Source organism: Papilio polytes, unplaced genomic scaffold (genome assembly GCF_000836215.1).
Source record: "Papilio polytes unplaced genomic scaffold, Ppol_1.0 DF824191.1, whole genome shotgun sequence".
NCBI classification, from domain to species: Eukaryota; Metazoa; Arthropoda; class Insecta; order Lepidoptera; family Papilionidae; genus Papilio; species Papilio polytes.
The window spans coordinates 3,702,792-3,718,409 of NW_013525013.1; the positions used below are offsets into that span (position 1 = coordinate 3,702,792).

Below are 15,618 nucleotides of genomic sequence, written 5' to 3' on the forward strand. Positions count from 1 at the left end.
AAAAATCACTAGTTTTGAAACATGTGACACCGAACAAATCACTAGTTTCGTTACGTTTCTCGAAAATGACGTAACGACTCACGCCTACTAAATGGTATCGCGGGGCGTGGAGGGGGACGAGGAACATAAACAGCATAGTGCTGTGCTCACACATTCGACACGGCGCTATTGCTATCTCGCTCAGTACAAGCGTGAGGCGTCACGAATAGGGTTGTCACACAGACTTTACCATTTCATGATAACAAATTATTGTACAAAACATTTTTCTGAGAGCACACTTTCTCAGGCATATATTTGTTTACAACGTTAGAAGAGTCGTATAGTAACTTTTTCATTGGAATCATAGGCCATCTATGTGATAATCTTCACATGTACCTATTTTAGTTTGTTTTTTTACACTTAATTTTTTTATTATTATTAGAACAACAACCCTAGTGTGACATGAGTCGCATCACGAGTCACGACTATCCTCGTAATATCCTGAAATGACTATGATGCAATGTTCAGTCTTAAAAAAATATATTCAACCTTTTACGTTATCGTGAAGTTTATATAGTTCGACTACTTCTCAATGTACCAATGATATGATCCTTCAAGTGTTAGGATATGACTTTTTGAATTGGGAAGGTTACCAAATACGACCATACATGATTTTCTTTAGTTTACGCTCTTTTATCTTTTTCAGATTAAAATGTCGCAAGCTACAGAAAAGGAACAAGCTACTTGTGATGAAACAAAAATAAATTCCTTGAACATGAAATTGCCCAATGTTCTTTGTTCCGCTGCATCGATTTCTGATAATTCGGATTCTAAACCAAGTATCCTACTTTCTTCGGAGTCGAAATTATCTCTGCCTTCTAATCTTGGGACACCCACATCTCCGTTGCGATTGTCATCGCCATTATCTTTACCCAATTCACCCACACCTTTCACAAAGACACTCCAAAGCAGCGCTGCGAATACGGATGCATCACGATTGACCTCGCCACAGGAGAAATCTAACCTGCAAACTGCTAATATGAATAGCGGGTCTGCGACGGGTGAGTCTATTTATATTTTACTAGCTATAGTCCTCAATATCCTCCACAAGGTATCAAAAATAACTGAAAAGATTTAAGCGCTTAACCCTAAAGCCCATCACTATTCCACACGTTAAAAGTTGTTACACGACTTCAGAACGAACAATTGACGTGTGTAAGCTAAACACGAACTGTACAATTTAACTGACTTTTAGTTTTAGCCGTAGCATTTAGTGCGAACACATCACTCATCATAATTCTTCCATTTTTTCTTTTTTTAAAAAGGAATAAGATTATACCTCTAGTATCTTTGAAGTAGCTATTTTTGATACAAATACACACTTTCACGTACATTATCCTGCTACATCAATATAGAACATATGGTTATACAGGAAAATGGCGGAAGATATGAACGCGTGTGGGAACTGGTAATTCCAAATCGTTAATTGGGGATAAACGATTTTCGATATCGTTATAACAATTGAGTATAACATGGAGCTATTGCGTATAACTTTTGCGTCGATAACTTCGGTTATATTTATTATCTAATTTCGCTAAAACGACTCTGAGCGATACTTATCGTAGGCGAATCAATGACACGCCTCGGTCTTTTGGCGTCAAGAAATTGGTGTGAAATATTTTGTAAGAATTCAAGCTTTTTTGTGTGGAAATGTATCTAACATAAAAATTAAAGGAACAGTCGCTTGAACCTTTTACTTTGTCATTTAAGTTATCGGTTTTAGGTACTATGTATTTTTTTCGTAAATTGAAGTGTAACATTAAAGATTTTTTTTCGTATATACAGTTTTAACCAAAAAAATGTTTTAACGAATCTATAAATTCTAGAATGTTTTACGGAATCTTAATGAGATTTCGCTGTAGATTTATATTTCATATACCTAAACGTGGCTTTTGATATTCGGGTTAATGAAATAAGAACAAGTGCTCTTGAACTTTCCCCTAATAATGGTAGCTATCTACTGTACTATCTGTAAAGTAGGAAGCCAGGTTTACGAACATCGTTGTACTAAATAATTTCGTTTTAAAATATAGCATTTAGTTTAAATAAGTCGTAAATCTTATCAAGCTGTTTATTTGTATTTATACGTTTACTTTTAAAGAAAAGAAATCGATTTATTCAAAATAAATATATAAACAAGATAAGTAACAGAGTTTTTATAAGCCATAGTTAAATAAACATAAAATTTCCCGTCGATATTTATTTGTGCAATATCCTTATCCGACATTTAAAAAGAAAATGTGCGAAAAAATAAAGTAAATAATCGTAACGAATATACTTGCTGCCTACATCTTTCTTACTAATATTAATTATAATTGTAAATGCGAAAGTTTAGATGGATATATGGGTGTTTGTTAGAGTTTGTAGCCTAAACTGCTGAACAGATCTCAATTATGAGATCTGTTCAGCAGTTTAGCGGTTAAATTTAGCATACATGTAGAAGAGAGTCTAGAAGAATGCATAGTCTACTTGTTTTGTTTTTTTGTATACCACGCGGACGGAGTCGCGGGCATAACCTAGTATTATATTATAATATTATAAATGCTCAAGTTTAGATGGATGGATGGATGTTTGTTAGAGTTTGTAGCCTAAACGGCTGTACCGATTTCGATGAAATTTGGTATAAATGTAGAGGATGGTCTGGAACACATAGGTTACTCACTTCTGTTTTTTTAATCCCACGCGGACAGAGTTGCGGGCAAAAGCTAGTAGAATTAAAAAGATGAAAAATAATAAACAACGGATGTTAAAGAAAGAATTATTTTAACTGATGCCGATATAAGATTTACTCAGCGTTGTGTAAACATGGAAATACCTTTTGTAGGTTATTTTTATTTTCTATAGATAAGCGGTTTAAACATGAATCAAAGTTAATCGTAAAGAAATCTAGCTTCTGTCTACCCATGTAACACTTGTAGTACTTTCTGTTTTCATTTAACATCCAAGTAAATTAAGCGTTTTTTTTTTATTTAGGTAGCCTTTTATATAAAGGTGAAGATTAAAAAAAGTTTTCCTTGAATAGAGATGTAGGCAAACGTAAACACAAAAACATGACATTCGTTAACAAACACTCGTTACGGGTTCTCGCTGTAAATAATGAAAACTCTGGAATAGGGAAAGCCTTCAGGTCTCGGCCCTGAACGTCGCAAATCGCAGTCGAGCGCTGAACGCCGCGGGGGTTGCTTGTGTTTCGCATCTCCCGTTGATCTTAAATTACACCCGATTTACATACGATTTTTAAAATAAAGAACGTAATTGTACTTCCTTTTATATAAATGCTTTATTTAAATGTAATGCGTCGATGTTTTATTTTAAGTTTGTGTACGTCCTTGTCCTAGGTAAAGTGTTTAGCGTATTCATGTACATGCATTTATTTAGAAACAATATTGTGTTAGTGTTGCATATGTGTTTGTGATTAAATCTGTGTTGATATGGTAATATCAATCTGAATTCAACGATTGATATGTGATGTAACATGATGTGATAATCTGAAGTGATGCCTTGTTGTGGATGCTGGTGGCATGGGAGACAGAGACATCGACCCCCTGATCCTGATAAATCAGGTTATTATAAGATACTAGCTTTCTCCCGCGATTCCGTCCGTGTTAAATAAGAAAAATCAAAAGTAAGTAGCCTATGTATTCTTCTAGACTATCCTGTACATAGCCGAATTTCTTCGAGATCCGTCCAGCAGTTTAGGCTACAAACATCCATCCTTCTAAACTTTCGCATTTATAATATTAAGTATATGTTTGTTTTATTCGAATCGATTCTAATGGGGTTTGTGTTTGGTCTACGCTGTTACGTTTATAAACATTGGTTGTAAATACAGTTCTTTTACTTTTTACTAGCGTTTTCTTTTCAGTGCTAGCATTTTTCCAGTCTTCGTGATACTTTACGTTTTTTGTTTTTCTTTGATTCCTGCACAACCCGATAAGTTTACAGCTTTGATACAACTGACTGAACTTTAAGAAGATACTTAGATTGTAGTATACTCAATAAATATAACATAGATATAAATATATAGCATTGAAAACATACATCGTTTACCGAGGGCAGTGACGCAAAACCGTTAGCAAACAACTTGACGAGCTTAAAGCTGCCAAGAACCCTCAAGCTAAAACAAACATCGTCCTTGTGGAGGTATTACAGATAAATTCTACACATTGTCTCTTCAACAATAATTACGTACTTTTAATTTTTTTGTTTTCGTCATAGAAATTCTTACTATTAAAAGAGCAATATGAGACACATTGTAATGTGAATAGATTTTTACTTTATAAATAAAATAGAGTATAAACAAATATTTAATATACTTTTAGTATGTTCAGTTCAGTTTCTAGTCTATGGCACTCCCTTAGCAGATTGGGCCAGTGTCGAGTACTTTTAGTATGTCTTGCTGCATGCTGAAAATCGTTCGAATTCCTTTCCTGAATATTTAAAGAAAGGATGAAAACAAAAGGAATTAATAACTAATAAATTGCATAGGAGTTAGTAAACCACGTCACCAGCAATCTAATGGAATTTATTTCGAATATATATAAGATAACTAACAAAGCCGATTTATTGGAGGTTCACATGAGTCTAGTTGCCTTTGTTGATAATACTCTATACACATATCACGTATAAAAGGAAATTATTGCTCCAAATAGAGCAATATAATATCCGAGGATAAGAAATTATTACTTGAATAAATCGGGGTTCTTGTAAGCAAATATCCGCGATCCTTATATCGCACGAATTTAATGGCCGAATCACAAAGAAGGATTTGTTTATTTTTATTTCGAGAACCTTCTGCCTCTAGGCATTTATTATAACAGTTGATAAGTTATAAAAATTTTATGGAGTTTTATGAATATTGTTAGGGTATATTAATGTTTTGTTTATGCCATAATCATACTATCATACTAATATTACAAATGCGAAAGTTTAGATGGATGGATGTTTGAGTTTGTAGCCTTAACGGCTGAGCGGATTTCGATGAAATTTGGCATAGACGTAAAGGATAGTCTGGAAAAACACATAGGCTACTTGCATTTGTTTTTTTTTTCGCGTGGACGGAGTCGCGGTCGAAAGCTGGTACAAACCTATTTCGATTATAACTTTGTTATACGAGATTCCAATGAGTAATTTTAGTAAAACTAGAATAGTGCTAAAAACAAATGAATTAAGTCTTCTCGATTCTTTTTATTTTTGTGTGTGTTCCAATACTTTTTGTTATTGAAAGGAATATCCACTCGGTTTATCAGAGAAAAAAGGTTCGGTCAAGTGCGTCGATAAAATGGGAGAAAACGTTATAACGAAATTTCTTTTATTTCTTCAACTGTGAATTGGGAAAGGGATAACTGTTTCGTAATTTACAATAGCAGAAAGCTTTATTTATGTTTTTTGAATAGAATTGTAACAGAATTTCCTTATCCTAATGGTTTTTTTTTACAGAGTGTAACATATTACCTAATTCATTTTAGGTAACTAATGATTAATATGGTCTTTCTTAAATATATATCATAAAATAATAATGGAGTCAATAATTTCTTTTACCCATAAGATAGGATACATAAAAAAATAAAAAAAAACATACAGACGAATTGAGTACCTCCTTCTTTTGGGAAGTCGGTCAAAAAATATGTTAGTATTCGCTAATTTTTGCAAAAAAAGGAAAATTATCGCCCGCTTTCATTTATTTACTTGATTTAAGGACTTGGACAGTAAATACAAATAAGACATTACGCAAGCAACTCACGTACGGAACGAACGAGAACAAACTAGGCATTGTTATTGTGTAGATATCGTCCATTCTAATTGAATATTCTGTATGAGGGGAAGTACTACACAAGTACACTTCAGCAAAGAAAGTTATTGTTTTCATGAAGGAAAAGACACAAGTATTATACAACAAAGAAATTTTCCTTTTTTATTTCTTCAACTTAATGTTTTCAACTTTTGAAAATGCACGTGTCCATGGTAGCCGTCGGCTGATAATACTGACTTGGTATATAGGAGACAGCTGGTATATGTTCGTATGTGTGGTAGTTTTTATATATATGTTATATTTTTGGAGTCTGTAGCGTGAGAATTACCTCCTTCCCCTTTCCATTGTAACATCAAGTACGTGTTTAATAATAATTTTATTAATGTTATCAAAGAATTAAAATAGAAACATGTTTCGTAAAGTGGATCTCTCCTTTTCTATATGAATCACTAGCTTTAGCCCGCGACTCCGCCCGCGCGGAACTAAAAAAACAAATGTAAGTAGTCTATGTGTTCTTCCAGACTATCCTCTACATCTATGCCAAATTTTATCGAAAGCCGTTTAGGCTACAAACTCTAACAAACAAGTATGAAGTACGATTAGTATGATAATATGACACCCAATATTAATTTGATTTCGTAACCGGATTGAGTATTTATTGCGTGCAGATAAACTATGATACATAGATAAAGGTTTGATATAGAAATCAGTTATCAATATTGTTGAAAAGACCAATATCATAGCCACATTTTTAATGTATAGACATCCGGTTTAATGCATCAGTTCAGTATTCCATTTCTCCAAAAGTATCTTTGGCAGGCTGCATTGAGGTAATATTAGCAATTATGTATAAATATAGATACGTGAGTCAGATCTGTAGTTATAGACCGACTAGGATATCTGATCGGTGGGCAGAAATCAAAATAAATTATCACAACTGACTAGCGCCCCACTGTCTATGTCATAAAAGTGCTACAACATATTTTTTTGTATTGTAGTCATGTTTTATATTTTATACCATGTTCTGTACTCGTGTAGATTTCACATATTTTCTGATAGAGCTAACCGCAATAGCAGCTCTTCTCTCATCGGGCCAGATATCGTCGTTCGCCTATACTGCCTGTATGTAAACCGTTTACTTATTTTAGAGTGAGATGTCTCGATTCGAATTCTGACTCAAAGCGTTTAGACAGTGGAGCATCTTTGGGTTGGGTTTAAAAAAAGCAAAGTGAGTAGCCTATGTATTCTATCAGATTATCTATGCTAAATTTCATCGAGATCCGTTTAGTCATTTAGGCCACAAACTCTGACAAACATCCATGTAAACTCTCGCTTTTATAATATAAGGTTCAAATGACGAACGGAAGGTTCGTTATGTTAATAAGTCCCTTAAATGGATGCGGATGTCCATGGGCGTCGTTGACCACCTTGGTGTTCACGCCGCTCGTTTGCCCCCTATTATTATGAAAAAAAATATTTAGGACTCGTATTTCTATAGATATGAAAATCGTGCTGTCTTTTAACTTAATATTCTATTAATCCGCTTAGATCTGTACAATGCTGCGTTTAAAATGAAACGTAACGAAGCCAGAGATTAACTTAATTACATTTCGGTGGGCTTCATAATTTGATTGTCATTTAGACAAATGGAGAACCAGTTTTAAATTGTTTTATAGTTATGAATTTTAAACAGATGTTTTTTTATTATATCATTATTATAAAAGCGAAAGTTTAGCCATCTAAATCAATCCATATGGATGGTGGATGTTTGATTTAGTTTTTAACCTAAACTGCAGAACTGATCTCGATGAAATTAGGCATAGGCAGAGAGTATACTGGGGAAGACCAGGCTATTTACTTTTCTTCTTTTATTTCTACGCGAACGGAGTCGCGACTGAAAGCTAGTTTTTAAATAAGACTTAAGATGAAAAGGATCGATCGAGATAAAGTCGGCCCAGAATAAATTATCACTGAAAAAACACAGACTATATTTATAACTCTTTTTTTATTCCTTGCAGACGAAGTCGCGATTATAAACTAGGCTTATAGATCACGTAAGTAAATTTGTTCGAACCTTTGTGTTCGTGTTAGAACAACGTACATGTTTATCGTCTGTTTTACATTATCGCTATCCTGAAATCATAACATGCTCTAAACTGTGAACGTAAGTTTCGTTTTATAAAGGAGATTGCTATGGACGTATATGTTTCTGTACAAATGAAAATGTTTACTATGCGATATTTGAAAGATAGTAGTGTTTATGGGAATGGGTTCTGCTAAGATAATCCACAGAGAACAGACTTATTGTCAGATTGTTTAGTCAAGTCAGTATGTGTATGGAGAAGCGTACATTACACCGATTTTGTTAATGTCATTAAGCTCAAGCCCGACTCGATTAAACTATCGGCCGTTAAAAGTTTACGGAAGTTTTAACAGTGGTATATTAAGCTACTACGTATTTAGTAACTCAGAATAAATTATATTTTGTTAAAAAATCTTTGTGTAAAAAATAAAAGTAAAGCGTGGGAAGTCATGAACAAGAAGTTACTATTGATAGATGTCGTAAAACTTTTCTTTACGATAAGAAACTGCTTTGAGATTTATAAGGAAATCTCAAAGCTTGCTGGAATTAAAATTGGCTGGAGTTTGGAAACTTTTTTCAAACTCGAGGGAACGGATTTGCGTTGCTCGTATTTAAGTATTTAAACACGTTTCAAATGCTATTCATACTATGAATTTAACACATTAAAATAAAAGATAAAGATAAATATAGGTTTGTTTTCCCTTAACACAGTTTACATAATCTTATTTATAAATTACAAGTAAGAAATTATAAGACTAAACTGTTATAAATTTCACAGAGATATTTACAACTAGATCTAAAGATGTGTTAGTATTATTAGTTAATTCACATTAATGTTTGTATAAAATTAGTATGGTTAATATCACTCTTGATCCTCTGTATAAGGGCCGCCAAGAGTGGACAAGCCTCCTCCAGATTCTTCCATGTAGTCTTGTCTGATGTCAGTCTGGTCCAGCAGCGATCTTTACTACGACGTCACTCTATCTCAAATGTGGTTGACCCTTTCTTCTTTTATTGCTAACGGGACACCAGTTGGATATTGTTTTTCTCCATCTCTCATCGCTAACTCTCGCATTAAAATATCTATTTACTATTTGAGTCCATCTTAAAACTTCTATTTTAAATATTTAAGCGTATCTGTTTACACGCAAATATTTCGGCTTCTTTATATTTTGGTAGATTATTAGGAGTTGTTTGAAAATTATTGAAAGTTATTATTGAAAAATCAAATAAAGCTATAACGTTCTCTGGCACGTTTAAAATTCGTAATTTGTAATATTAATTTTATATTTGAGTGCTCAGAGGGAGATGGGAATTTTATTCTTAATAAAACTTATTAAAATTCAGATGAAGTAAAATCTTCAAATAAGTGAAATATCAGTTGATTTTTTTGCATATTTAACATGAGAAAACACGTTTATTTACAAAACAAATACAACCTACAAACTGTCAGGAACTGTCTCATTTTGGTTTTAAGGTTTATAACAAAATTATATTTAATATCTGTTACTATAAGATCGTTCATACAAATTTTTTCACATATAATTATTTTTACTCAGGAAATCCGCGAAACAAATGTGCTCTTCAACCCGGCCACAGTCTTATGGATTGGATTCGACTCGGCAATTCCGGGAAAGATTTAACCGGCGTGGGTGGTCGGATGAGGCCAGTACATCCATCGGAACTTGCTGCTCATAACACAAAAAGTAAGTAAACGGTTTACACGACGGAAGATTCTGAGAACGAATGCGAACAGAACCGCACGAAATTTCACTCATGGAAACCTGCCTTAACACAAGTGTATTCCGATATTTTAAAAAATGTTCTACAAATCTGGTTTTGTTTTAGATGACGCCTGGCTTGCGATACGCGGTCGGGTGTACAACATTACACATTACTTGCCATATCATCCTGGAGGTAAGTTTAATTTCTTTCCCGTATCTTCCTTACGTTTTGAACAATGGGTTTTATTTCGTTTTATTACATCTAGGGCCTGAAGAACTAATGCGCGGAGCGGGTATCGATGCGACAGAGTTATTCGACAAAGTACATCCCTGGGTAAACTACGATTCCCTTCTCGCCAAATGTTTAATCGGTCCTCTGCGCTTCGATAGACCAGACGCCGAGGATATCTTCGATACCATCAGTTCATCGTCCAAATCCGAACGATTACGTGAGCCGTCCAAAGCTCAAGAACTTGTTAGGAAATCTATGGAGAATTTAGCTAATTGTATAACGCCGGTTAGAAAAAAAATAAGTAGTAAAAGTGATGATAATGTGAAATCTAGTCCACCGAGTAAAATAATGCAAAGTTTGATACATTCGAGTGATTTACCTGTGACGATTAGTCGGAGAGCGGGGTCAAGTCCGGTTAAAAGTGAGAAAAGCAATGACGATAGTCCGCCTGCTTTGCGCTTTGACTGGATACAAACTTCGACGAAGCTCACTATATCAGTGTACACTGGATATTTAGCAAATCCGGGCGGTTGTGCCAGATTAATAGACGGGGAACTACTTATAGAAGTTGTAACTAATGAGTGGTTAAGAACTATCAAAATAGTACCGGAACATGCGCTTAGAGAACCTTTGCAGTTACGTGTTTTTGCTGAAAGTGGAAAGATTGAAGTAAGTATAACTACAATTCATGCTCGAACAATAGACGACTGCTTCTCGCTCACTAAACATACGCCCAAGTGAGAGGGCAGAAAACTTCGCTTAGTTGTCCTATTATTGTGCATTTTTAGTAAGAAATTGCTCTTCAATTTTACTTTTAAACACGGTGTCACAGAATTTAAACAATCTTTAGGTAATTGCACAAAAAGCGGAAATGAAAGTATGGAAGAATTGCGGAGAGACAAGCTTAAGTAATGCTGTGAAGATGACAGCTGCGAGGACGGTGGAGTGCAGGGTCGAGGGGAGCAGTGCGGTATCACACGACACCGTGCTGCTAGCCTTGACGCCCAGATCAGGCCCTGTGGTTATACCTATAGGGCATCACGTACGAATACATCAAACACTCGCAGGTAATAAGCATTTATGTGCGTGGCTAGTAATCAAATATCCTAAACTCTTGTTCTCACATATAGATTTTTCTACAAAATATTCATAAAGACTTCAATAGTCTTGATTCGAAGTTCATTAACTAGGTCAGATAGTACAAGTAGTTCAGTGTTGCGATCGAAAATAAATCGATAATCGATTGTTTATTGAAGCTAATTTATTGTTAGGTTCTGAATGTATACGATCGTATACACCGGTGGGAGACAACTGGGCCGCTGTCGACGTCACGGCGCCGCTCAAACTTGCGATAAAACGATATGAACTGGGCGTTCTATCTCCGATGCTGACGTCCTTGAAGATCGGCAGTTCTGTCACCGTGTCTGGTCCTTATGGCAATTTTCAACTTCAAAAGGTAACTTTATTCACGGTGCGTTTTAAAATAAAGGAAAGTAAAACGATAATACTATCTAAAACTATCAAATTCATCTTTATTTGTTGCAGCCAAATCTTATTAGCCATTACAGCTGGGTTTTAACTTTCATCTCTCTTTTTAAAAGTCTAATACTCGGTGTATTAGACAGTGTTTCACAGTGAATGTGTTATTTGTGATCATGTAATTTCCTTTCAGTTAAAAACAGTAAGAAAGATATTCTTGATAGCAGCGGGTACGGGGATCACTCCAATGCTGGGATTATTAAAGTTCATGCTGTCAAGATCGAACCCTCGATGGTAAATATATTAATTATACAAAACTAATTTAAAATATTTCTACTAATTAGTAGTTATAGAACTGTTGATACTTGACCTTTTTAGTTTAATTAAGAAATTCTTTAGATATTAAAACATTGTAATAATTAACAATGAAAACAAATTTAATTTATCAAAGTAATTTCTTTTGTCTATAATCAATAAGCTATTGTTTATTCATTTAAAAGTTAGATTACTTTATACTTGAAAGCTTTCAATAGTTGGAAGTTTACAATCCACTTTGTTACTTTTTGTTACAGTGAGAGAATAACTTTGATATTCTTCAACAAAACTGAACGTGACATTTTGTTTAGAGAGAATTTTGAAGAAATAATGAAACAAGATGACAGGTAAATGGCTTTCTGAATTACTTAGTATACTTTGAGATGGTCCCTTTTCATTAATTAGATGAAAAGTCTTGTGTTTTGGTGAATTATAATATTTATGAAAGCAAAAGCATTGTCTGTATTATTTCACTGGTAACGATGTATTTGTTCATAAAAAATATATAGTATTTTAAAAACAAACAATTATTTCATAGAAATATTAATTTAAACGTATAATCAATGATTATTTACGTCTGAGTTTTCCCATTCCCAGTTTACGTTGAATTGTAGCGTGGAAATGTCAAGGGCTTGTCTATTAAGTGGAAGATGTCCTTGGCAACTCCAAAGTTTGAACAACGCTCGCTATTTCTGTTATGCAATACGTGTTCTACACATATTGACACATGTATACTATAGTTTTATAGATTGCTAACTTAAAGTACTAATTGCAAGTTAGTTAAGATTTCACACTAAAAGTGATAAAAGCCCACATCAAAGAATCGTTGAGATTTAATAAAATCTACATTAAGTGGCCGTTTTTGCGTCTATTACACGATGTGTGCGGTTATCTATACTAATATAATAAAGCGTAAACACACACTACTTTGTTGCGTAGGCTGTCAGCAATCACAGTATATTTTTGAATAATCCTTTCTTTAACAAAAAGTCTTACACTTACGTCAAGCTTTAGGCTATATATTTTCACGCTATTAAACTTAGAGGATAAATAAATTGGACAAGCTGCCAACATCAAAGATTAAGATTGCTATGGTTTTGTCATCAAGTCATTTTGACATTTGCAATTAATGATTTGACAAATTTAAACAATAAAGTATTTTTTTTATAAATCCATGCGGATGAAGCCGCACAGGAATAGGTAGTCGTTAATATAACTGGACAGTTCAAATGTTGGTATATGATTTAACTCGCCTTATACGCAGTATACAGCATTAAATCCTACAGATAAAATAGCGTTGGTGAATTTTACTGATAATCCCTCTTTTCAGGCTTAACGTCACCCACGTGCTATCAAATGCGAGCCCGACGTGGGCCGGCCGCAGGGGACGGATAACTAAAGAGCTTTTATCCGAAACATTCGACGAATCAGCTTTTATTTCCGATGACGAGCTTTTAAGTTTCGCCTGTCTCTGCGGACCGACAGAATTCACGCACGCCGGCGTCGATATATTGAAAAAACTCGGTGTGAAAGAAACTTGTATACATGCCTTTATAGGATAAAATATAAATTAAAATAAGTATAGTTTGAAGTGTGTCTATTTTTCTTAATAAAGTACTTATGTAAATAGCAGCGGGTAAGGTTAATTAATACATGTATTGTGATTTCGTCCCAAGAGTGAGAAATAATTGCATACATATTAAAGAATAGCCTTAAAATAAATATTACCAAAGGTTATAGGCCCCTAATTACTAGAAATATTCGTATTTTTAATACTAAAATATTATTCAATTTTTCATCGTGTTACAAAATAGATAAACGAAAAAAATAAACACAATCGTCAGTACTAATCTTATGTACAATCGCGTAAATTGGCGGTGTTCTACTTTCAGTTTTTTTATATAAGGCAAACGAGCAAGCGGCCACCTGATTCACCGAAATGGTAAGCGACCGCTGCCCATAAACATCCGCAATCGCAGATGCGTTGCCTACCCTAAATTGACGGAGGAGGAGACGCACATAAACAGGACATTTCTCCTTCCTATGCGGTGGAAAGGGAAAGGGACTAAAATTAGACCTTTAGGATGTTGTCTTGTCATCATACAAACAAAGTAACCTATTAACCGCGTACCACTGACCGACCTTTTTTTAACAAACACATGTAAGCTGCGTCCTATAGGTTATTGTTTCGCGTCTTAAAACAAAAAAGTTAAAACTGCAACTTTTACAGAACAACACCGCCAGATTGCCCGACTGTACATTGTTTAACAAATGTATAAACAGCCAACTGTGAACAAACTCACTATACGCCCAATTCCTATGAATTCTCATTTTATTAACGGCGTAGCGTCCGCGTAGCATTTCGAATGTAATTTGTTATAAAATGAATAGAAGTTATTCAAACTGTATTACGCCACCATAGTCGAAGTTTTAACCAAATGTATATGGGCCTATTTATTACATATTTGCATATTAACGTAAAGCATACATCTATAAAATTATATTTTTAAATTTCCAATTGCCTATTGTAAATTATTATAAAACCGTGATAAATTAGATTAATAAAGCTACTAAATAGTAAAAATCGTCACAAATATTCTATCTGTAGTAAAGCATTTTTATACTTAGTTTATTTTAACATACAAATACGTTATGTTTCTGAAATGTACATTAATAATATCTTTAGCCAATAAACAAACAAAATTAAAATCTAATTATTTTATTTTGCTCTTATCTTATTTTATCATAAAATCAAAATGTATATTTATTTAATCAAAGTATATTTAAACTCGATTTTATGCAAACGTAATAACAATATTCGTTATTTTAGTCTATTACAATTGTATTGTTTCTGTACAGTTTCTCTGGAAAATATTTGTTGTATTATAGAATTTATATTTAAATAAAGTGCCTACATTCCAGGTGTTTCTATTATTTTATGTATACAATGTTTTTGTTACACAAGTAATTTAATGAAATTTTAATTAAATTTATTGCAAAAAAAAATGTTGTTTTCATTACAAACTTCTTGTTGTCTTTAATGTTAACTTCTGTACTGATCTTATTATATAAATGACCTATTGATACTTTTAAATATGTCAATTAACAATAAATCTATACTTCTATACTATACTAATATAATAAAGCGTAAACACAGACTACTTCGTGGCGTAGAATTCTTTCTTTAACAATAAGCCCTACATTTACGACACGCTTTAGGCTGTATATTTTTACGCTATTAAACATGGGGGTTAAATAAATTGGAAAAAAATCGTCATGTGGGAAATCGACCATAAAGTACAAGCTGCCAACATTAAGGAAGCAAGGCTGCCATTATTTACCATGTCATGTCATTTTGACATTTGTAATTGATAATTTGACAAATGTAAACAACAAAATTAAATTTTTTATAAATTTATGCGGATGAAGTCGCAAGGGAACAGCTATGTTCTTATAAAAAACTACGTGATACAAAATGAACGTAGTTTTAACTGAGCGTAACATGTTAGTTCAACAACTAGCTGGAAAGTTTTATCGTTAAAGTTGCCAGCAATCTACTCGGCTATTGAATTATGGACCTCGTCTAATATTGATTTACTCCAAATAGTTTTCATACTATGTACCTATTACTATTCTATTTATAATACGACGAAGTGTATTTATCAGACACTTTATGAAAAGCTATTTCACAACAATGCATATTCGAGAATTCTCATGTTTTCACTTATTTGAAATCTTATTGCTTGTCATTGTCTCTAAAACATTTGAGGACAAAAGATATTTTTTTACGCCAAATTCAAAAACTACCAATACCGAGGAAAATTATCTTTACCTCATCATCATCTCCTTATCCTACTCCCGTAGGGTCGGCGCAACAGGTTTTTGTCCTCCACATAACTCTATCATACGTCATCTCAGTCAGCACTCCCTTTTTGATCATGTCACCTTTTACACAATCCATCCATCTCTTTCTAGGTCTACCTCTACCGATGTA

General features: G+C 33.7%; 1 protein-coding gene across 1 annotated transcript in view; it reads left to right on the forward strand.

Annotated features, from left to right (window-relative positions):
• Positions 1–13,256, forward strand: part of LOC106110866 (cytochrome b5 reductase 4-like) — a 23,404-nt gene extending 10,148 nt beyond the window's left edge. Inside the window, exons 2-10 of the mRNA XM_013292810.1 lie at positions 686–1,040; positions 9,434–9,580; positions 9,723–9,791; positions 9,865–10,499; positions 10,681–10,897; positions 11,102–11,286; positions 11,503–11,603; positions 11,882–11,971; positions 12,955–13,256. Of these exons, the coding sequence (XP_013148264.1) occupies positions 692–1,040; positions 9,434–9,580; positions 9,723–9,791; positions 9,865–10,499; positions 10,681–10,897; positions 11,102–11,286; positions 11,503–11,603; positions 11,882–11,971; positions 12,955–13,186 (2,025 nt within the window). The 5' untranslated portion in view covers positions 686–691 and the 3' untranslated portion in view covers positions 13,187–13,256. The remainder of the gene's footprint in view (positions 1–685; positions 1,041–9,433; positions 9,581–9,722; positions 9,792–9,864; positions 10,500–10,680; positions 10,898–11,101; positions 11,287–11,502; positions 11,604–11,881; positions 11,972–12,954) is intronic.
• Positions 13,257–15,618: the final 2,362 nt, after the last annotated feature.